The sequence below is a fragment of the Scomber scombrus genome, chromosome 11, assembly GCF_963691925.1.
Source record: "Scomber scombrus chromosome 11, fScoSco1.1, whole genome shotgun sequence".
NCBI classification, from domain to species: Eukaryota; Metazoa; Chordata; class Actinopteri; order Scombriformes; family Scombridae; genus Scomber; species Scomber scombrus.
In genome coordinates, this window is record NC_084980.1 from 8,776,193 (window position 1) to 8,800,683 (window position 24,491).

At 40.9% G+C, this 24,491-nt stretch overlaps 1 protein-coding gene across 1 annotated transcript in view; it reads right to left on the minus strand.

Annotated features, from left to right (window-relative positions):
- The window catches only part of tmtopsa (teleost multiple tissue opsin a), a 59,469-nt gene extending 50,146 nt beyond the window's left edge, over nt 1-9,323 (minus strand). The window contains exons 1-2 of the mRNA XM_062429041.1: nt 8,951-9,323; nt 460-788 (exon numbers count right to left, since the gene is read on the minus strand). Of these exons, the coding sequence (XP_062285025.1) occupies nt 460-788; nt 8,951-9,323 (702 nt within the window). The remainder of the gene's footprint in view (nt 1-459; nt 789-8,950) is intronic.
- Between the last annotated feature and the right edge of the window lie 15,168 nt (nt 9,324-24,491).

Here is a 24,491-nt window from a genome sequence, read left to right on the forward strand (position 1 = left end):
TGAGACCTTTTAAAGGCCACCCTGCAAATTTTTCACATTAAGTTGAGTTCACTCATGCAGGGTTTCAGTCAGCCTGTAAAAACAGTTGTAAAATGTCTTCTGTGGCTCTGCAGGGAGCTTTTCAAAGTTGACTTTGTAGTTAATTAGTAGTAACCCTTCATTACAAACTGGAGCTGTGAGATTTGAGATATGTGGGCATTTCATGAAAGATGCTATTGTGTTGCATTATGGGAAATGTAGTTTCAAGGGTTTTTGGAGCTTGACTCATACCAGGAAATAATTGAAGTCAAGATATCTTCAATTTTGAACATTCTCTCTCTTTTTTAAAAAAATAACCTTTTCGACTGCTTACCTTGTCAGGAAGCATTTTGGATGTCATCAGCACTTATTCTGCTCAACTATCAGGTTTAATAAGTAATGTGTTCAGTTTGGTGGAAGTCTTCCCCCACACTGACTCACCTGTCTGATGGCGCACAGCAGCTTCCCGTAGGAGAACACGATCACTAGGAACGGCACGATGAGGCAGAAGACAAACAGGCAGATGATGTAAGATATGTTATTCGCCGTCTTGGCCTTCCAGTCGACAGAGCAGGTGGTCCCGGGTCCCTCGGGGCCGTAACGGCTCCAGCCGAAGAGCGGCGGCAGGGTCCAGATGAGCGAGTAGACCCAGGACAGAGCGATGCCCAGGGAGGTCTTACAGTAGTTGGAAGAGTCCGCCTCAGTGGGGGCCATCATGGTGCTGTAGCGCTCATAGGAGAGGACGGCCAGGGAGATCAGGGACACGATGCCTGTAGAGGATGAACAGGACACACACACACACACACACACACACACACACACACACACACACATAGATAAGCATTAAATACATCCCACAGCCTACTGACTCAAATAAGACAAACATGCACTACCTGCTCAAATATTTATCTACTGTAGTGATATAAAGCTTCACAACTCTTTCTGAAATCAAAAGTGCAGCTTAAATTGGCTTTACAGCATCAAACAGGGTTATGATTTTTTTTTTTTTAACAATTACCTGAGAGAAAAGTGCTGCATAATAAGTCTGGTGGAGTCATCTAATATTTCATTCCACATGCAGCAGATACATGCTGCTGTAAATCACAAACAGCAGCGCTACCTGTAGTGTCTCCGCTTGACAGAAGCAACGCAGCGAAACACAGCACCCAAGATTTGGAAGAGATCTTTTATTCTTCCCGTAAGCGCTCAATAAACACACTCTCCCTCTATTTCACCATCTCTATGACTCTCTGTCTCTGTATTTTAGAGGAAAGGGCCACAGGAGCCCGCAGCTCAGTGTTCACGCTGAACCCTTAACCCTTTTCATCCGGTTTTCTATTTGTTTTGAAGCCATTATGATCCACAAGGTCGTCCTTCATGCTCATTGATTTTCAATGGCCGTGAAGACTGAAGCGGACCTACGCTGGACGCTCCTTTTTGCTCATGAAGGAATACGAACGAACGTAAAAAGAGAGTAGGAGAATATACTGTAGGTGGGAGAGAGGAAGAAAAAGAGAGCTAGTAGAAGAAGATGGAAACAGATTTCAGCTGTGGGATTGAAGATGATGATTTTCCTCGCTCACATCTTACAAACATTGACCATACAGTATGTGTATGCCCCTGACTGCAGCGTCTAAACTCCGTAGCAGAGTGTGTGGTGTTTGTCGTTAGCTCCTAGACATTGAACTCGTGTAGCTTCTCCTGCACAGACTGCTTAGCTGCTTTTTATAGCTCTGTTACTGCAATATCACAAGTCAACACAGTTGTACAACAGCCCACTTCTGTTCCTGTTTGATCAGAGCCGACTGACTAATAGCAACCAATTCCAAACACAGTTTTTGTTATATTTTGACAAAAGGGGCTTTCATACCCAACTCATTGCTGCTCTGTCTCATCAGGCCTGTCATTTTTCAACACTTATTCTCTGTCGTCACTCGCTCTGAAACAGGAGCTGAACTGTCTTCTCGCAACAAGTAGACTGATCTCATTTTCAGGCTTAAATCCCTGTATTGATATCTCAGTGCCATCAGTAAACACTGGTATGGTGAAACAGCAACATCTGTTATATTAAACCACAATCTGATAGAAGTAGCCTCTAATCCAATATGCAGCAGTCTTACAAAACTTCTTATGATTAGTTAATGCAGGTTTGCTGTTTATACCATTTTCTGATTGGCTGGGAGTAGTAAAAGCTCTAAAAACTATAGTAAAAGTTATAGTAAAAGGTGAAAAATGCTCCTCTTATTCTTTTAATCACCAATGTTTTGACAAAGACTTCGTCAGAGTGTTTGTAGAAATGTTGGTGATTAAAAGAACTAAAAATGGAACCGAGTGCAGTACTTTCTCCTATTTCTCCTTTCTGAATTCTGCTATAAGTACCAGAACCTTACAAAGACTTTGGTGTGTGTTTGCCTACTCTTTTACTAAAAAGACACCTCTAACATACAGAAGTTGCAGTTGGTGATTTAAACACTGTACCATGTCAGTTCATTAGTTTCCTTAAGATAAACTAAACTGTCAATAGAAAAAAGACTTGTCTAGCAGTTTAGAGAAGTTTAGGTTTAGGCACAAAAAGCTGTAGAGTGAAGGTTAGGAAAAATCATGGTTTGGGTTAAGTTGACAAAATAGTCTCACTTCAAGGTCCATTTACTCACTTGTTGTGGAGCTTTTGGCTCATATGATATGGTCTTCATCAGCAGATGTTACCTAACTTTCCATTAGTCTGAATACCTTTAGGACAAGTTGGCTCAATCTAACCTGGACTCCTGATAACTGACCAAACCCACAAGACCATGTGATGCGGTTGAAAGTGGAGATAGTTTTGTCAAACTACCAAGTCAGTTTTTTTTTTTTAACCCTAACTATGATCTTTCCTTAACCCTAACACACTGTTCAGAGTCAAATCTGACCTTTTTTTTTTTTTTTTAACATTTGAGAGCTGTAAAACCAGCACATACACGTTTATTTTCCTAATGTGATCCACAGTGTACCAAAATGTAAATAAAATGCAACATTTTTTAATTTTTGTGCAGCTGATACACATTTTTATGTAAATGTACAAATTTGACCTGTGTTTATTAAACAAATTCAAAAGTCAGCATTCAAACGTTGTATTCATCATATTCTATAAAATGTTCTTCTGGACCATAAACTAGTGATTATGAATGTATTTTCCCATAAGATTAATCAAACATTTATTCATGACTGATGGGGGATTTATGATGTGAATTGGTGTAGAGACTTATTATGAGTCAGAATATAAACAGTATGTGAGATTTCAATATGCACCTAACCCTAACCCTGTTGCACCTAACCAAACCTTAATCACTATGAGGGCAGAGCAGAGAATGGTCAGAATAATCATGCTTTTCATCTGTAGGAGTTTATGAAGGTACTGACAAATGATGTCTTCCTGCTGATAAGGGCTTCAGATTTTGGGGCTTTTGGATTTTAGTATTTAGTGTTTTTGTGATAAAACTTTGATTTCCTGATGCAGATTAGAGTTCTTCCTTTCCAGTGAAATCCTGTGAAGCCAGGTTGGGACCATGTGGTGTAGCACATCTTTCAGATAATAGACTGATAACATCTATAAACGTCTCCAATGCCCACAGACACCGAATTTGAGTGAGGAGCCAAATCTAATCACACCCATCAAATTGCTAAAGCTGATTAGCAACTCGCTTTCATCCCTCACATACAGAGACATGGAAATAGGAAATTGAATACCGGCGGTAATCATGTCACTAAACCTCTGTCGTCACGGCTCTACACAGCTGTTGCAGGTGATCATAATTGGTCATTTTTAACAGGAAAACCTGATTATACCAGCTGATGCCATCGTATGTCCACCCTCTTGATGAGAGCAATTCTTTATTGGAGGAGTGTAATGTCAAACTTCATCGCATCTGAAATCAAACATCACCCACAATCCATCTTCTGGTCCTCTGGCAGGATCAGAGGCAGCAGCTGAATCTAATATTCCAAAATGAAACATCTTATGATCTGATAATGTTTGAAATATTAAAAAAAAATTTAAAAAAGAAGAAGCATCTTTGTTCTGCTGTCTCTGTGATGCTCCCTCACTGCTACTGTCTTATCTGTCTGTTGGAAAGCATCTGGTTCGGTATCACTTGTCTGATACTGGATATCCGGGGAAAGACAGTTTGAATGAAAAACACAGGATCGAATAAAGCTGTGTTTGTCCTATAAATCCCTTCTCGGTGTCTTTTTTTTCTCCGAGATCACAGGTGTGTGGAACCGCTGTGACACTACCAGGTCTAAAAAGAAAAATAGAAACCTTTCAACAGATTTGCAAACGTCTCTCTAATAAGCAACTCAAACCAGATGGCCATGTCATATTTTTTGTCTTTGCATTAAGAGACCTGCATTTCTCTGTTTACTACACAGGCTCATTAGCCAGCTCCCTCACTCTGACCTTTATGGCGGAGGACTGCTCTGCTTTCTTTCCCCCTGCTGAGACTCCTTCGTGCCGTCATAACAATTGAACATCACTCAAACCAGGTGCTGCCTGCGTCTACGTGATGCACATGTATATATATATATTTTCACCCCCCCCCCCCCCCCCCCCCCCCCCCCCCCCCCCCCCCTCTACACATGTGTATGTGCATCCATTTCTGAGCTTATATCTCACTCGTGTAAGTGTATATAGACTGTCATAGGCTACTTTTGGGGACAAATTTCAGGCTTAGGATCAGTTAATTGGGGATGGCTTGTTCAATTGGTGACAAAAGCTGATTTTGGGGTCAGTGGTGATGGTTAGGATTACGCTAAATCTCCAGGAAATGCATATAAGTCTATGTAGTGTCCCCTAAAGTGACCATGATCTGGTGTGTGTGTGTGTCTGTGTCAGCTTGCAGTAGGTCAATCTAACTTCAGTATGCAGGGAGAGCAGCCCAGCGGTGCAAGGTTAATCCAGTGAGTGTGTGCACAGTCCACTTGAGGCAGGAGGAGGCAGACAGCAGTATGCAGGGACACGCGGACCTGATGTCAAACACAAGGGGAGGCAAAAAAAAAAAAAATCCTCCCCTGTTCCTCCACAACATAATGGAAGGCAATAAAATGTTCAGTGAGATGGAGAGGAAAATGCAAAGAGGTGGGCAGCAGAGGTGAGGCAGCTAAACGGGTGATCGCAGAGCAGAGGGTAGCCTATATAAGAAGAGGAGGGGGAGAAGGGGTGTCTGTGTGTGTGTGCGTGTCTCCACAGATTGTCTTCAGTCAGTGCTCCCAGCGTAAAGTCAAAGCAGCGGATCTTCACTTGTTCAGTCATTCAAAAATCTGGGACCTTATAGGCTGAAAGCAGCAAAAAAAAGAGTAGAAATCAATGTGAGGAGGGGGCAGGTATACGATGTCCTAACACCAAGATAAGTGTCTTTTGTCGGTGACAGTGATGCCCTCTAATTTGAAGGAACATTGATCATTCGGAAAGGCTTTGTAGTGATTTGGTGAAGACAGACACAGTCGCTTTGTCAAAGCTGCACCCAGTTATTCACCTAAACAATCAATTCTTCTTCTCTCGGACCCTCCTCACTCTTTCTTTTGCTCTGTTTTTATGAACCCATTGTGGAATTACTCCTCCATAACCAATGGAGCCTCTAATTATGTCTGCGAGCCATCTCTCTATCCCTCTCTCTCTCTCTCACTCCGTCTCTCCTCCTGATCTGTTTTAGCTGGTAGAAGCCAAAGTCATGTCAGATTTTAATAAATTGGCTCCTTGTGGATGTCAGTGTTACACATCTTCAGATGGCGCTTAATCTCGTCATAACACTTGAGTTAGCGAGACAGCGGATACAATCATCCAGATACCGAGAAACATCGAGGGCTTCGCTTTATTCTCCGGGATATGACTGAAATGAAGTAATCCTGTTTTGGAAATTGCCAATTTATCCCAGAGGAAGTAGAAGTGCGGTGCTCCAGAGTCTGTTTTCAATTTAAAAAAGTTTGACAGATTCAAGAAGCTCTTAAGCGAAGGAAAATTCAATTTAGTTAGGCTAAGTTGAGCGCACGGTGTGAGCATTTGCCTGAAATCTGCAGCTACAACAGGTATTAGAAGCACTGCTGTTTGGCTTGTGGGTGGCTACAGCAAGCTGCTCCAGTTAAAAGTGAGCCTTTAAACATAATGAGATGAGACGCGTTGAAGTGAGTGAGAGGGAACCCTTTGTGCAAGATTTATGAGCCCTTTTACGCAAACTTCATCAGAGGAAAGCAGTTGTAAAGGAACTTGGAAGGCTCTGTTTTTGAAAAGCTCCGCATTTCATCAAAAGTTTCAGAGTTTTATTGCAATAACCAATCAATTTTAAAAGCTGAGCATGACATTCAGTGGCTGGGATTATTCCTCTGATTATAATTTTTATATGTGGGCTGTAATGTTGGAAACAAACCAGTAGACTTTACTAGTGACAACCTGATAAATTACAAAAATGTGATGACGACTGAGTTGTAGTTTCAGCAGTTTCTTATTTGGGATCCAACAAACTCTTCTAACTGTCTGAACTTGTGGAAACAATGGCTGGTTTCAGTCCAATTAACGTCACCTGTTCATGAGGAGGCGCGCGTTCACGAGATGGGCTCATTAGCATAACGCGCTCCCCTCCCCCTAAAATCGCCATATAAGGCTCCGTGTTCCGCTCAGTTTTTGGGAGAGTTTTATTCACCAAAAAAAAAAAAGGAGCTGCTCCGCCAAAATTTGCCAATAAAAATGATAAAATAAAATGAATAATGTATCATTTAATTGACAGCCATAATGGTGAAAACGTGGTCAACAGATTGTAAGATTTGTTTTACTTATACATACTTTTGTAAAGTTAATTTAGGTACCAAGTTTAAACTCTGAATGAATTCAGATCAGGATATTATAATTGTAAATCAAACCGATAAAGTTGATGGTCTGTTTCGTTTCCTCAGAGAAAATACGAAGTTCAAGAAAATTGATGAATACCAAACGTTCTTAAAACACCAGTATGCACATTTTAAGAGCTAACCAACTGCTTCTTACATGAGGCTCAATGTGTGTGGAGATATAATGATTAGCTACTTTAAATGCAGTGAATTGTATGAGATACAGCTGATCATTGCCACTTTCAGCCAAACAGTGTTCAGAAAGTAAAAGAGTAATTCTGAAGGCTTTTGAGTTTGATTGCCAATTAAAAAAACACTGGTCTAAAGTATAAGTATGTAAACTGTAGAAATGTCTGTTTTCTTCAAAAGTCAGTGTTTGCAACCACAAACCTCCAGATATTCTCTGAAAAATGCACTTTAGTCGGACAGGAAGAAAGCACATACAGCAGTGCACATGCTCTAACATGCTCTTCATTGAGAAATTAGTGTTTTTGAAAGCTCGTATCTCACGCTTCCTGCTCTTCAAAGGTTGTTTGGATGGCTTGGAAAGCTTTTAAAGCAATTAGTGTGACTGATGGCGAGAAATTCTGCTCATTAAGGAACTTTAAATCAGGCACCGGGCCAAGGGCTCCTGGTGATGGGAGAGCATTTAAAATGTGTACTGCATTCGTTCTGCGGATGAGTCTTCTCCTGAATTTAGTATCAAACACATTTTCATCCAAATTACTCAAATATATACATTTGAAGTTGTGATTGATACAGTGCTCCAGGGAAATTAATATGATTCTATCTTCTGTGTTAGTTTGATGCTAAAAATCCTTATTTGCACATTTTTATAGCACCGCTGGCTTATCCAAATATGAACATTAAGCTTGTTTTTTTGCTCAGCATTTCAGCCTGGCCTGCTTCCAGGTGAGTGAGTGCCTTATTCTCAGTTGCATCATTGTTCCTCATTTGCATCTATATCAGCACTCCTGGGCAAAGGTAGACCAACGTCCCCGTTCTCATTACAGATGGTGTTCTGAAACAAATGCTGGTGATGCATCTGCAGTAGCCTGCTCACGGACCGAGACCGCGTCCCCAAAGCCCCACAGCCCACCAGCACGAGCAGCTAAATGAACAGTGATGAGTCTTTACTTGCCTAAGGCACAGCCACTCAACTATAACAAGCATTTAGTGGACATTTAATAGCAGGCTGCGCCCTGTTTTATATACAGCACACGCAGCAGCCAAATCAGCCGCTGACAGTCCTGTGTGACATGCTCTCAGAGTTCATAATGACATTTGAACAACTGACTAAGCATCTGTGAGGGCGCGCTGAGCACACATGCCACCCTAAATACCCACAACGATCGCGCGCCGTGGAAACGCACGCGCTGTGGAAGTGATTTAACAGCCTGTCATGAAGCCCCAGCCGGAGATAATGACCGAAGAAGGTTTTCACAACTCATCACCTGCATGACCGAAACCTGCGCATCTGCACGTGCATGCGTTGTGCTTTAAATCTATGATCCGCAACACCGGATCACTGCAAGCACTTCTATCGGATTATGTTGCGCAAACCATAAAATATAAGACAATCTGCACTTTTGCCAAGATCTTATCTATCTCTGCTGTGACACACTGCACGATGATCACACTCACAATTAAAAAGAACAGAGGGAAAGCTCTAGAGGAAGAAAATATATTATTCAAATATGTAAAGACGTGCTAACAGCAAAATCAATAGCTTTGATGATACTATATTCATCCATATTGTGCGCATCGTGCACAGTGACTAATCTCTTTATAGGTTTAACTGATTTTCAGGCTTTTTATTTAAAGTTTGATGTTGACATGAACAACATCTGGCGTTATAAAGACAATACTGTTAAAATCATTCTCAAAATGCACACTCACACCACAGACATGAATCTTAGTCATAATGTAACAAAGCGCAGCTATAAGAGAGCCTGTGTGCACAGTGCACCGTCATTAAATTAACAACCACATCTGAAACAAAACAATGTATATATACGCAAGCTATAAAATGATACACACACAAATCTCTTTACACATTACACATTTTTATACTCACCAAAGAGGGAGTTTGCGAAGCCATACCACACGCAGCCCCCTTCTCCTATGAGCCACCTTCCCTGCGTGCTGGCCGCAAAGCTGAACGGAGTCCCTAGTACGCACACCAGCAGGTCGCTGATGGAAATGTTAATCAGGAGCAGGTTGATGGGCGACCGCAGTATCTTGTAACGGCAGAAGAGAACGAGCACCAGGAGGTTGTTGATTAGTCCCAAAGTGCCGATGAAGCCCAAGCACACAGCCACCACCAGGTTCCCTGTCGGAGAGAGGGTGGTCCGGTATGAGCTTCCCCCCAGGTGCCCTTCCCCGGCTCCGGCACAAAGAGCGCTGTTGACCCCTGCGCAGCCGCTCAGGCTCACGTTGGACACGATCATCGCAGTCCGGTGTCACGGCGGTGGCACACTAGGCGGCCACAGTGAACTGAACAGCACCTAATATATCGCTGGCATTTATTTTTTTTCACCCTGTATGTAGAAAAAAAAGAATCTAAAGACAAACCATCTCCCGCAGCGAACAACACTTAATGCTCTAAAAGAAATGTCAAGTGGAGGAAAAAAAAGAAAAGAAAGTAGAGCCAAACAGTAAAAGTGAAATAATAGTTTGTTTGTTTGGGAATGTCAAAACTTTGTGCCTCAGTTCAAGTTCAGGGGGTAGGGTGGTGGTTGTTGGGGGGTGTTCGAAAATTGAAAAAAAGTTTGGTTAAGCTTTACTCCACCGTGTGGCTGGCTATAATGGACGCTCTCGCTCTTGTCTCTCATACAGACACCATCTCCTCTCTGTCCGTATTTAAATCACCGTTGCCCGCTCTCCAGCAGCTGACGTCTGGGCGGAGGTGGGGTGGATGGGAGGGATGGAGAGGTGGTGTTGTGAGGTGGGGTGGGGGGAGGGAGCGGAGCGGCGCCGGTGGTTCTGTGAGAAGAGAGCAGCATGGAAATCCAGAGCAGACCAATCAGACGATCAGCATGTTGCTCAAGGGAGTACCGCGCTAAAGCCAGCCCGCTGTGACCACAGCTCGATTATAAAAAAAAGAAAAAGAAAAAAGTACACCTTAAAGTTTGAGGAGCTGTTCAGTATCTCCCGGTGCTGGTTTCATCTCTCTCACATCCACTGAGAGCTCGGGTTATGATACGAGGCTCTGTCCGTGGTGCTGATGCTGAACACGGTCTCTGCGGAGCGACTCACCAAGCAGCGACCGGCTCCACTTAGCATCTGTTAATTGTACTCTGCCATGCATTTTAATTGCAGTTTAAAACAAACACAAGTGATTTAAAACTGCACCTTAATCTCCTAGATCAAACTCATGAATACAGAGCTTTAAATATGAACTCAGGACCATTTTTACATGTTCAAATACCAACTCAGACTAATTAATAATGCACTGTGTGAGGTGCATTTCTCCACAACTGTCTTAACTTAACTTTCAAATGAACATTTCCAGGCGATTCAAGTTGGTGTTGCTCTGGATGATGATGAAGTCTCTTTGGAGCATTGTCTTACACTCTATTAGGCAAACTTATATGAGTAAACTCAGCATGACACCATGTTTTCACAAATATCCAGAGGCTTGAATGTTTGGCATGTAACTAGTTTTTTCCCCTTCACAAAGGAAATCAATTTAAGTAGATTTCCTACTGTCCAATAGCCTTTTTTATTTTTTATATTGGTTGATTCAATCTGTGAAATTAAATCTTTTTCCATCTGTCAGCACTGAAAAACTAGACTCTGGGGGAAGGCGGCTTCAGAGTGAAATAACAAGCAGCAGCAAAAAAAAAAGCTCAGACATGATGAGTGTCAGGGAGGTATCTGCCCTTGTGCTGTCCATAAATTCTACCACAGGCTGAGAGAAACAGCAGTCCTTGTTTAAGAAGGTACACCTTGTCCTATTGAATCACGGCGCCCTTCTGAGTCAAACAAGCATAATCTGGACCAGCTTACTTCAGTCATGTCTGCCTTGTCCGCTGCAGTGCTTGAACCAACCTCTAAACTCTTACTTTATATGGCTCGTAGATAAAGTGATGAGAAACGTATTTGTCCTTTTTATTTATTTTTGGCTGACGGATGAAGTGATGCCAAATGTAGCGTTGTTTTAATTTCTGGAAAAAGAACATCATGTCCTAATTTGATTTGCCAGTCACAAAATTAAAGATACTGTGTTCAAGCTGAGTGTTTGGATACAGAGACGCTCTAATGACTTCCTGAGAGAACAGTTTGCATCTTGCAGCAGGTGACAAACAAATTCGAGTCTCTCTTTTTTTTGAGGGTTTTTTGTGCACAATTTTGCTGCTGATGCTGCTGTTGGCGTACACATAGACCGGCCACAATAATGACCCACCAAAAGAAAAAGAGAGAGGTTTCAAAATGTCGGCAATTAGTTGGTAATTAAAAGCAAGTCCTCGTGGTCAAACGCTGGCATTTGGTGTTAAAGAGGTGTTCTTAATTATGTGCGGCGGGACAAAAATGTGCCCTCTGTGACGCTTGACTCTGCGTGCTGGATGCAAAGTTAGAAATACAGATGGGAGACATACTTTACCCCCCTATGTGGTCTGTACTAACGTGTGTGTTTTCCCCCCCTCCCCGCACATAGGAGCAAGGCAATTACCCGTGAAAACTGTACAGCGACATTTACTCTGACAACATTTTCCCTGTATACAGTCCTAATTGGGTTGGATTAAGACACTGTAGTTCTATTGTGAATACCACCCCCATTTAATCATCTCAGCGGGACTGGGCAGTTGGTATTTAGGTGGATTTGTAGGTCAACATGGTGGCTGCACTCTGGGGAGATGTCCAGGGAGATAAAGTGCAAATGGGGTCAGAAGGTTATGAGGAATGAGAACCTATGTATGAGTGTAAATCAGAGGAGAGGTGCAGCCAGAATGCTGTTTTATGGTTATTATCTAATGTGATTTGACTTGCGATAGATCCTTTTTATCTTATTAGCCCTGTCTGATTATAACTGAATTATCTCTCAGCCTCAATCTGTGATGGACCAACTGTTGCATTTAGTCATAAAAGGAAAAAAAGGAGGTTTATTCCTTTCCAGTGTTCCATTATGCTGGTTTCATTCCACAACACAGGACCCAGAACCAAAGCACCTTGTGCACCTAAAAAGTCCCATCTGGATCAACTTAGCCTCACAACATTAGCTTAGAGTTAAACATTTAGACAATAATGAAATAAATTAGTAGACAGACTGCTGGCCAGGCAGTTGTGTCATCAAAGTGCATCATGTTATCACCCTGTTTGTTGTGATTATGTAGTCTCATGTGCTTCCCCGCAAACCAGCTCTGCATTTACAGATCAAGATTTCAACCTAGAATTAAGTTGGAGGGCAGCCAAGGAGTCAGTATCCAATTAAATTTCATTAAGCTCGCCCAAAGTGGAAGGGGTGGCACAGCTCATTGTTAAAAAATTTTTTCTCTAAAGTCTGCCTGCTCTCACAGATTTGTCGTGTTAGAACAAAAGACTTGTTTTATTCACAGCGGTGCGGATTTATGGAGGGCGATGTCAGCCGATCCGCTTCTCCTGTCCTCTCTCATATATCTCAACAGATGTTTGGATGGATTGGCGTGAAATTTTAGACCTGCGATATCATCGGTGATCCCTTCATTTTTTCATCTCTTGCCATCATTTGGGCCAACTTTCACTTTAGTTTCACTTTACTTCAGGTGATAATGCATTCACACCAGCAGTCAAAATCATTAGATGACATCATTTCCACTCACCCTCATTGTCACTTTTAATTTAATTTGACCTTTTCACTCATTAATATTTCCAGTCAATTACAGGCACATTTTTCTATTACTAAACAATCAACACGATTTGATTTAGCATTAAGGTTTATTAGCATTTTTTGACGCACAGTGTTTTCTCGATGAGCATGCACATTTTACCACAGTGGAGGGGAGTATAGGGTTGGGGAGAGGGCATTTGTGTATAATGGAGTTTATTCTGCAAGTTTTGCTCTATAGAGATGTATAGGTTTTTGTTCATAGTCAGAGTAAGTTAGCAGAAAACTTTCTGTCTAATGTGTGTTAGTATTATTAAGCCAGGTTGTCATCAGGTCAGTTTCTAAGACACTCATTTTGCTAAATCCTGAGTTCAGTTTAGGTTTGTTGACCCCTGTTAGGGGCTAAATTTAGTTAATAATCACTTTTGATTCGTTCCACCTCTTATGTCTTCCTGCCCGCTCCCTAACTATCCAAAACCTGTACAACTAATGACATCCCATCAGCCTCAGCTGTTTTTTGTGCTAATTAGCAAATGTTAGAATTCTAACGCATTAAACTAAGATGGTGAACATGGTGAATTTCACCTGTAAAACATCAGCATAGCAGTTCTTTGCCTCAGCTGCCATGGCTGCAGACTGTCAGTCCTCTTATAATTTTATGCCATTTGTTAGACTTCAACCTTATAACACCTCTGTAAGACATCACACAGTAATTATGGTTGACAGCTGCACATGTCACTTCTGGTGCTTGTCAAAATACACAAAGATGCTATTTTACTGAAAGAATCTGTCTAGCAGCAGCCTCGACACTGAAATGATCAAATCTAATCCCTATCTAACCCTTAGTTAGAATATAATTCACAGATAAAGCTGCATAACCTCAGTAGGTTTCAGGACAGCCATGAACAACACACTGCTGTCATTAGTTAGTCATGGAAGTCAGTGAACTCAGACCAGACCAGCTGGAGACAGCTGCTAGTCCATGCTATAGTGCACAGTACATCTGGATTACAAACAGATTTCCTAGAGATGAAATGTGCAGTACGTGTACTTTTCATTTCGAAACTGTAAAGAATTTAGTCTGCCTTGCATAATAATTCTTGGTTTACATTTTGAGCAGGAACAGAGTCAGAATGGAGTTGCACTACTGTAACTGATGATCAGAGTTAACTTGAGTTGATTACAGGTGCAGTACTTTGCAAACACGATCAACTATTAAGAAATATTGTATTACTTCCCCAACAGTGGTCACTGCCAAATTAAAGCACAATTTACACAAGTATGTTCTACTTGTGTATTTGTGTGTTATATGATTTGTGCAATTTACTTTTATTTGTTTTTATTAGCAATATGTTATCATTTGTGATAATTTGATTCTTTATTTCATTTCTATTTATATACTAGAATTGTTTCTATTCTTCATACTTCATTTTTGGTATTTGTGATTGGAACTTAATTTTGGTATTCATGGTTGTTATTTACAGTCATATATTTCATCATTGAAGTTTTCTTAAAAATAGTGTTAAAATCTCATCTTGTCTCGTGGGCTGAGTGTATTGTCACACCCCTATTAATGATTGTTTTCTTGTTTTCTGTAGTGATGCATTTTTGTGGAAATGGACTCTTCAATTTAGCTTCACGTCTTTGTCTATTTCTGTAAATCCTCGTAATCTTTCTTCCCCAGCTATCACTGTTTGATCATCAAGCCTTGAAATGGTACATTCGATTTGTTTATCCTGCCTCGCTGAAAGATTACAGGCGCTTTGTTTGCGTCGACATTATGCAGGGGCCCCAAAGGGGTGCGCAAGTCAAGGTAAAAGTGTCACCCGAGCGTCTGTGCCCTGCATTCAAATAATCCACAGGTAGAGCGCGTACAGTAGATGTTTGTATGCGAGTGGTCCGACCGCTGCCATATTGTCAGAGACAGAAAACATCTCGCAAAGTCAAGGAGATGAAACAGACAGAGAACAAAACAAGTACCGGTGAGAGCGGGCGTAAGAAAAGGAACAAAAGGTCAACAAACATGAGAGGGTTTACTGCTGTGTCAAAGAGTGAGCTACAGAGTACACAAATGTTTTCCATCCACAATATTTTCGTCCAGCGAGACCGCTTCAAACCCCCATCACATTGGTATTTTGTTCTACCTTCCTGCCTCCCCTCCTCTCTTGCCCTCTCGCTCCCTCTATCCTTCGCCCCGAGCCCACACTTCTCCTCAATCACCGCTGCCCTCCCCCCACTCTGACATTGACCTTGGAAGAGTGGCCACTGCTGCTCTGTAACTTCATATGCCTGAGGTTTTAAGGAAAGCAAAGATGAGGCCCTCAAACATGGATCATGTAGATTTATTGTCTGCAGGTCTAATACAAGGGTCTTCTGGACACGTGTGTCACTCCAGTCCCACGCTTTAAATGCTTGACGCAGGGCCTGTCGTGACATACAGGAGAGGAGAATATATCTGGTGTGATGGGTGAGGAAGGGGTGGCGAGGAACAGCAGTCTGAGAATACACTGTGAGAGGCCGGTGAGAAGTAATCCATGATGCAACGCGGCATCTTGTGCCAGACTGACAGGTGTCATGGCAGGTCCCTATATGTCTGTCCCCCACCTTCAGGTTTCCTCCATTCTGCTGTTCTGATTGAAAAGACATAGAGGAACCTGTTTTTATAGGGACACTTGTGGAGTGCTAGTTTCACTAGAGCGGTGATTTGATAGTTGAGCCAAAAGTTTATTCTTGACCTTGGAAACAGTTGGACAGAAAAATTCAACTGCTGTTTTCATTATTGTTGAATCTGTTGACGATTTTGTCAACTCATTGATATTGTTTGGTCTATTGGTCTTAAAATTGTGAAAAATGTTCCCCCAAGCTCAAAGCGGCATTGTCAAATGTCTTATTTACTCCCGAAAGTTAACAGAACGCAACCCAAATATATTCTGTTCATTGTTACAGTCTGTTAACTGAAGAAGCCAGAAACATTCACATTTAAGAAGCTGGAATCAAAAAATTGTTTTACTGTTCCTTGAGAAAGACTCGATTCATTTTCTGTCGATCAATTAATTGACTTATCTCTAGTCAAAGCTCCTGCAGTACTTGTAGTATAGGATAACTTGATTAGTATACCAATGCATTTCGGCTTGTAGCCTTCATCAGGGTCATCATAAAATACATAAACATTTTACGTATCTTACATAAATTACAAGCAGCATTTATTTAGGCAATTTAAAAACAGAAAAAGTTCAAAAAGGTGGGAAGAAATACAAAAAATAACCAATAATGAGCATCCAGATATGCATAAGCCAATGGGTAATCCACCAAGGTGGGTTGGGTACATGGTCAGGTGACTTCAGGCCAATCAATCTCCTACACAGGCAGGGAGGCAAAGGGAGCATCCAATAAAAGATATGGGTGACACTATATTTGGTCCATGAGCCAGAAATGATGATGAAGGCAGCAAGCTGAAACACCTTGGTCTACTAATAAGTCCTGCTGGAGCTTTGACTTTCTTCAAACTCTGTCTGTGAAAATTAGATCAGAGGCAGTTGAAAGCTCCAGAAAAATCTAGTAAGTGAGCCTTGAGTTCAGATGTTTGTCAAATCCACTGTTTTCATAGGGTATTTTTGTCTCTTGAGCCCATAAATGAGGCACATAAGCAGCAGGTGAAGCAATCTGCATTACAGCAGATGGCAGAGGGTGTGAAACCAGCAGTCGTTTTGCTAAAACTCAATTGAATTTTTACATATTTTGATTGAAAAATACTCATACAGATACAGCTAATCTAGTTCCTGCGTGTAGTTTTTTGGTGAAATTCTTACTTGTTCTTTAAATATCAGTTTCATTGTGCACTTGGTCTTCACTTCAAATCTACTGATGTGTTGCGGGTGAATAAGATGTAATGTAAAAGCGCTTTGAGTGGTCATAATGACTGGAAAAGCGCTATATAGGTACAGTCCATTTACCATTTACCATATCCTATCAGTGCATTGTATCAAGGACATGTACAGTAAGAGCAGGGTATATGTCCTTGTATCAAGGACACATACACTAGCTTGTATAAAGGACATATACAGTAAGAGCTAGTGGGCCAACTCCACAGAGAGCTACAAACACAAGGGAGTGTGTGACTTATAAATATGGAAAAATAGACCCTTTCCTCCTGCCGTTAAGGTGTATTTCTCTCCCTGGTGTGAAAACTGTCCAGGTATTGTCACACCTGCCAGAAGAGGAAACCCCTGTGTATACAGGCTGATATTCAGACAGTGCAAACGAGTGGCTCTGCCTCTGTACACTGAATGAAAACATCCTAAATTTTATATCAATGCTTGCTACAAAAAAAAAAGGCCAGTATCTATGTGTAGTGATGTGGAGAAGGGACTGTGGGAGGTAAAGTTTACTTTAAATATTACAGCTCAGCTCTTGTGTCCTTGTTAATCTCTAATGTGAACATGATCAGACTGTGAACTGCTATAATTGCTTGTCTTTACAGTCTTTTAACTTTCTGTGTTTTCTGCTATACAGCACTCTGTTGTTTGAAATATTCAAATATGTAGCGTTTTTCATAATCAATAAATGAATTAATAAATGTTATAAATAAAGGACTCAATAGAAACAGGAACTGAGGAAACGCTATCATAACACTTAACACACATATGAAATAATACACATGTATGTATCTTACTTAACATGGACCAAGGCAAGGAAGTAGCAATAAACTTCTTAACAATAGTAATGAACACATTCCACAAGGCAGCACAGTTAATCACATATTAAAATGATAAACTCAACCCTTGTTGCTTCTTTACTTTTACATTCTCATGAATTTGTAATGAGGAAACACCAGAGGAAGGATAAAAAAATGTTAAAGTTCAGAAAAGCCAAAGCACTAGTGCTAATTGCAGGAATGGGAAGCAGCAGGGGGTAGGCATGAGTGAATCAGTATATAGTGGCAACTGACCAGTTTTAAGTGCTTATTACTCTTGAATAATTGTGATTGGATGTTGGCTGTTTTGGAGGAAGGAAATCATCCTTTCTATTATGTCCTCTACTGTTGTTGCTGCAACCAGTTTTAGGTATTTAATAATTAGCTTTTAAAGAGTATATATTATTCTCTTAGTTTTTTTTGTCATTTCCATACTGGTATAATTTTGGATGCTTATGTTAAACATGGTCAAAGTTCCAAAACTTGAGGTGAACGCATGTAAAAATGCTCCCTGCTAGTCAAATGCCATGAGGAGGGGACCCTTAAAGAGACAGGAGCTAAAACAGCCTGTTTAAGACAGAGGCTGAACTGAGGGGTTGTGTAAAGGGCCAATATAAGATAAATAAAGAGTTTTTTGAACTGATAATCATGCACAAATATTACAGTAAAGCCTCATACCACTTGTTCTTGTCCATTTTTACTGCACTTGTTGTGGTCTGACTTTGTAGCTTACCTTTTTTTTTTGTTGATTGATTGGACTTTAAAACACTTCTTACCCCGGTGTGAGATTTAATTCTTTAGCTGTTTCAGTTGCTTGTTATCTAGCTGATTCATTTCTTTTGTGCGTTGACTATTGGCAAATTGAAGAAGAAAATTTTAAGTTGTGAAAACCAGTGATATATCCAGACCATTTAATACATTATTGAAGAACCCAAAATGAACTCAAGGACCATGTCTATACAGAAAAGGTCAGAGCAGAGATTTTCACCCAGGATCTTACTGCTCTGAGGTGACACTGACCCCCGGCAGTGTAACTATGTGATGAAACGTTCCATTAACCATCACGTTAATGGGCATGCTTTCATTTCCTAACCATTTAAAATACTTTTTATCACATTTGGATGAGTTATGACTTGATCTCTGAGTTGTAATAATCCATTGAATTTAAGAGTGAGCCCAGAGTAAATGGCTCTTGGCAGAACAAAGCACAGGTAGTATCTTACTGAAAAATGACAAACTCTTTTAATTTCAAATGAGCATGACTGAAAGAAAAAGGGAGAGCAGCATCTGAAAGTATTCATGCCTAATGAAACTGGGACCTCAGGGAAAGATGGATATCAAAGAACCACCACAGTATTAAAAAAGCAGGACATTTGCTTGTTACTTCTACTAATCTAAGGACACAAACACACAACAAGTGCTCTAGAGATCAAAGTAAACCTGTAGTTTAGTCTAAGAACACACTTGGCAGGTTAATCAGCTAGATCATTAACAGTACACTGATGAGAGGGTATTTAAGAGCGTCACCCGGCACTGGAATAAAAGCCTTGGTGTGGAAAATATTTTTAGTGTGACAAACTATTTATTAGTCTTTTTTGTGTTAGCCTCTTTCCACAAAGAGGTCAGAGTTGGCTGCAGTTTTTCTATTTTCCCTAAATTAAAACAGAAGTTTAACGGAAGCTCAAATGTCTTCAAGGGAATCTATTTTAGAAAGGAATTCAATTATCATCCCAAACTATATACAGTATATAAACTACTTTGAGAACTCCAGATTAAACCAACTCTCATGTATTATGTGGAAGTGTGTGCAGTTTGTGTTTTGGACTTTTAATCATGACATGGTTTGCTTTTTAACAACCACAGTTTCAAGATTTAAACATAGAAATGCAAAGTTTGGTTTTTCTTTCATTTCCTGCACTTTTCGCCAATTATAGTCTGCTCACCTTTTACCCCAGGAGGCAGCACATTATGCTTCAGTCAATGCACTGATCATTAAAACCCTTTTAGATATCACATTTATGAAGTGTCTTATAAATATTTGTCAGCTTTTCAGGTCAGTATCAAGAAAATGAAGAAAGGCTGAGTGCTACACAGTCTGAGAGAGATGGAGTGCTAAAAGCGCTGGAGCATGGAGAAGTGTCCCTTTGAGTGGTTATTGTGGGGATTCTTTCATTCTACATTTAAAATATATTTTCAGTGTGTTTTCAACAGCCACCATCACATTATGATGTGGCACCATGTCAAAACCAAACCGTTCTTGATGTATTTTAGATTTAGACAACATTTTGTTCCAAAAACATATTTAGGCTGCTGCACTGCAGTCACTACCAACAACACTTTCAGTTTATTGGCATCAGATGATTTCACATTAACACTGCCAAACCGTGGTAGATATATCCATGCATTTATCTGTAGTATACTGGATGTAGAAATGACATCTGTAGTCAAATCATCCCATAACATGAAGCTCTCTTGATGGTGCATTGTGGGATAATTGCAGCACCATTTATAGTCAGAGAACAATATGAAAAAGCTTTGTTTTATATGACACCACTGAATGCTCCAGAAAAAAGAAAAATGAGAAACACACTCTTCCCTTTCTCATACTATAATTATAACCTTCTGCTTTTTGACAACAGCTGGAGCCAAACATACTAATGTTCTCTGCTTTGCAGACCTTTATTTATTTTGTCAAAGCGGTAAAGAAACAAACAGCCTTTTGGTGTTTACAGGCACGAGGACGTGTCTCAGCATTTTAGTTGTAATCTTTCAAAAATCTGGATGACCTTTTTGAATCCTTACTGAGACATGAATACAATGTTGTGTAGAGACATGAGTCAAGACAGTCAGTCACCAGTTGCTTGAAATCAATACTGTGTCTTTGCATTGAAGTGAGATGGTGTAACTTTTGCTGAACAGCGGCCACTGCAGCTTCCAGTTACAGTTATGGGACAATGCTATATGCTGAACTATTATTTAGCATTTTAGCTAAATACTGAATGGTTTGGGAGGTCCAAAGTTTTCTTTTTCTGCTTTGCAGTTACACAACACTGGCCTAAACCATGCTAACATTGCTGATTCCTTTTACTTATATTCCTTTGTAGTTATACTCTTCTACATTTCAGAGGGAAATGTACTTTTTAACCCACTATATCTACACAGGTTTGGGGGCAGCAATGGAGAAGGCCCTGTCCCCATAGCAGTACTGGATATGTGGACAAACAGGAGTCCCTGGCCGGATTGACTTCAGTTCTCTGCCAGTGTGGTATGGGGACAGGAGTTCTGTTAAATACAGGGGAGCGAGTCCATTCAAGGCCTTACAAGCAATTGTTACTAATTTAAGATCAATTCTGTACTTAACAGGCAGCCAATGTAGGGAGGCAAGAATGGGAGTTATGTGATCCCTCTTTTTTGATTTTGTCAGAACTCTAGCTGCAGCATTTTGAATGAGTAGGAGATGGTATAAACTGGATTGCGGGATACCAAAGTATAATCAATTACAGTAATCAGGGCGGGATGATATGAAGGCATGAATGACTATCTCCAGGTCAACAGTGAAAAGAGACGATTTGAGTTCAGAGATGTTCCGAAGCAGCATTAAACTAAATTTAACTAAATTATTGATTTCATTTTTGAATCAAAAATGATACCACGGTTTTTTGTATGTGGTTTAACTGAAGGAGTTCATTTTCTGAGATGGGGAGATATTATGTAGGTTATGCTGGTTGTTGTGGTCCAATCAAAATAATTTAAGTCTTATTTTCATTGAGCTGGAGAAAGTTTGCAGCCATTCAGGATGTAATGTCTTGAAGACAGTTATTGAGTTTATTGTAGTTTTTTGGTTCTAGGGGCGAGGTAGATCTGTGTATCATCTGTGTAACAGTGAAAAGAAATGTTGTGCTTTTGGATAATATGGCATAACAGGAGCAAATAGAAGGAAAAAAGGACTGGACCAAGTATGGAGCCTTGGGGGACACCACAGGGGATGGGGGCTGAAGAAGAGGAGGAATTACCAATCGAGACACTGAAGGATCTGTTCAATAAATATGCAGACAACCAGTTTAAGGCAAAACCAGAGACCCCTACCCATTTATTTAACCTGTGAGTCAGAACAGAAGGGTCGAGAGAATCAAAGACTGCGGTTAGATCGAGGAGTAAGAGTACGGAGCAGTTTCCTGAGTCAGTGGTTAAAAGGAGGTCATTTATTATTTTCAGCAATGCAGTGTCTGTACTGTGAAGAGCTCTGAAACCAGATTGGAATTTTTCCAAAATGCAGCTTTGAGCCATGTTGGTTAATAGTTGATAAAAGACTACTTTTTCAAGAATTTTAGAAAGGAAAGGAAGTTTGGAAATTGGCCTGTAGTTATTGAGGACTGAACGATCAAGATTTGCTTTTTTTGTCTGCACAGCTGCAAATGATGTGGAAAAATGCTGAAGCAGTAGGAGGACATGTGTTTTACCCAGTCCCAGATATTTATAGATAAAACTGTAGTGTTATAGAAGCAGCCTCCACTCTACAATTATGTCTGTATGCAAATTGAGGAGGTCTAGCATAATTTCAGTGTTTGCCTGATCAGTGTTTTCAAAGCATCCTTGCTTTCTTTACACAGACTCATTGGCCCATCTCTGTGCTGTCACTGATTAACTTTCTTATGAAGACCTAGGACTCTCTAAGGGGAAGTAAAATGGATAGTGTCAGCAGTGATAGTGACAATAATCCCACACTGATCCCACACCACCAACAGCTGTACTTGTACAAACAAGTAATGAGAGTCATAACCCCTGTCATCTAACCAGGTGTCAGTAAACACAGGAATATGTGCTTTATGTATCCCTGAAGGAAGCACATGCTTGAAGGAAGGTTATTTGTATTTGCCCTGAGAGATATCTGAGGTCTTACACAGTGCCCACTGTTTTTAGGTGTTAAGTGTGTTGCAGATCAGTATGATCTTTTATTTTATTCCTTTACTTGGTATTCTGCAAAATACATATTGTTACATGTTTATGTCCAGTCTTTATTTTAGCACTATAGTACAATGTACATGCCTTGCCTTTGTTTACTCCAGACAGAAGTACTCACTGGAATAAAAGGGTATTTTCCCTTTGTGTGTCATTGTCCTTGCTGATCCATTTTCTTGATAGACCTCTGGTGCCTTTGTCTGTAGATGATCTGTCTATCTGTTCCCTGTCTTCTTCTTGCAATCCACAGATTCTTCTTCATTCATCCTCATTCTCCGAACTGTGCTTTTGCTCTTGTTGTCCACCTTCTCCATGGGCAGGGAGTCACATGGCAGCAGGATGTTTACTTTGTGTGACAACAAACACTCGACCTTCTCAAAACTATCTCAATTTCCCTGGTCCTCCCTTATCATTTAGATTTTGGACCAGCACTATGCATCCAAGGTACAACTCCATCTTGAAAACACTCATTGAAGCTTTCCATTTCTCATCATACTCTCTGTAATATGAGCTTTGGTCTTTTACTGTGAGGCAAGCCAACCAACCATCAGGTCAACAGGGAGTCTGAGGTTTCATCCAGACAAGAGAAAGTCGGGTGCATAGCCAGTGGCCTTGCTGCATGTGCAATTGTAGGCATAAACCACCTTTGCAAGGGAAGCTTTCCAATCTGCCCTTGCTGTACCTGGTAGGTTTCAGGGCATTGGCAGCAGTGTCCTATTGAATCTTTCCACCTTGCCATTCCCATGTGGGTGGTATGGTGTGGTCCTGGAACCCTCAACTCCACTGCATGCCCCCAAGCCTAGGAAACAGTTTGTTTTCAAACACCTTCCCTTGGTGGAGTCTTGTGGGAAAACCAAATCTTAACACAAAATCTCCATATTCCTTCCCTGCAGCTGTTTTGGCAGTTTTATCAGTGTGGGCAGGCCTATGTTAGCTGTGTGAAGTGGTCCATCACAAGATCAATTCATACCCTCCCTTACATTTCTCCAATTATAATAATCAATGGCAATGTGCTCAAATGGGTTTGTGGTGATGATGTTGGGGGAGCTCTGGTTGGCTTGTTGGGACTCATGTTATTTACACAGCTACAAACCCGGATTATGTAATGCTGAGCATCCGTCTGCCTGTGAGGCCAATAAAAGTGACCTTAGATGAGAGTCAAACAAACAACCTCCTCACTTCCGCAATGGTGGTGGATTCTTTTGCATTAGGGCCTGTAAGGGGAGATGTCTGCAGGGTCCATGGTTTGAGCATCCTTGGTAACAAACCTCCTCAGGAATCTCATCTGGCTTTTGAGGAGGTCACATTTAACTCTGTGGCTCTTGTAACGTTGCAGGACATTCCTCATATTATTCAAGTGCTCCAAGTGGGGGAATGTCTGATGAAACAGGTTGTTGACCAAGTATGGCAAGCATATTTAATCTCATAGCCCCACCAAGCACTCCTCCTTTGGAGCTCTGCAGGAGCGGATCATAATCCAAAGGGAATTCTCACCCACTTGTACAATCCTCTTGGTGTAATAAATACAGAGAGAAGCGACTTGTCTCCTTCAGGAAACCTTAGTGGTGGGCTTTCCTTGGTTGAGGACAGAAAACCAGGAACTTCCCTTCATGGTGTTGAACATGTCTTGTGTACACGGCATTGGATGGTGGGCAGGGCTCCCGGTCCATTTTTTAGGACACAAATAATAGGACTGGTATGGGGGAAAAAAACTTGATTGCAGCCCACCCAGAAAAGAGAATTGGTGTCTGATCTGATCATCTAGTGAACCAGGTCCTAGGATCTCAGATATACTCCTAAATGTGGGATGTGGGATGTTCTGTTGTATACATTTTTCACTTATGAGGCCTATGATCCAGTGTCCATCAAAGTTTTTGTTTTCACTCCATCCAACAGGCAGGTAATCATATATTTCTTCCTTATCAGATTAGGGAGCTGGGCACTTTTTGGGGGGGAGACTGACTGCTTAATTTCTCAAGTCTTTAGTCCTAGCTGCCACTTTTGTCTCCAAATGTTGGTTGCTGTCAGTGATGACACATCTTTATGCTGCACACTCTGGTTAAGTTCTGTAATAGATGGAGATGGAGGTTGCAGGTCCATTTTGATCTCTAATACATCACAAAGGCTAAGGCCTAAGTTGATGGCTATGACAGTGGTTTC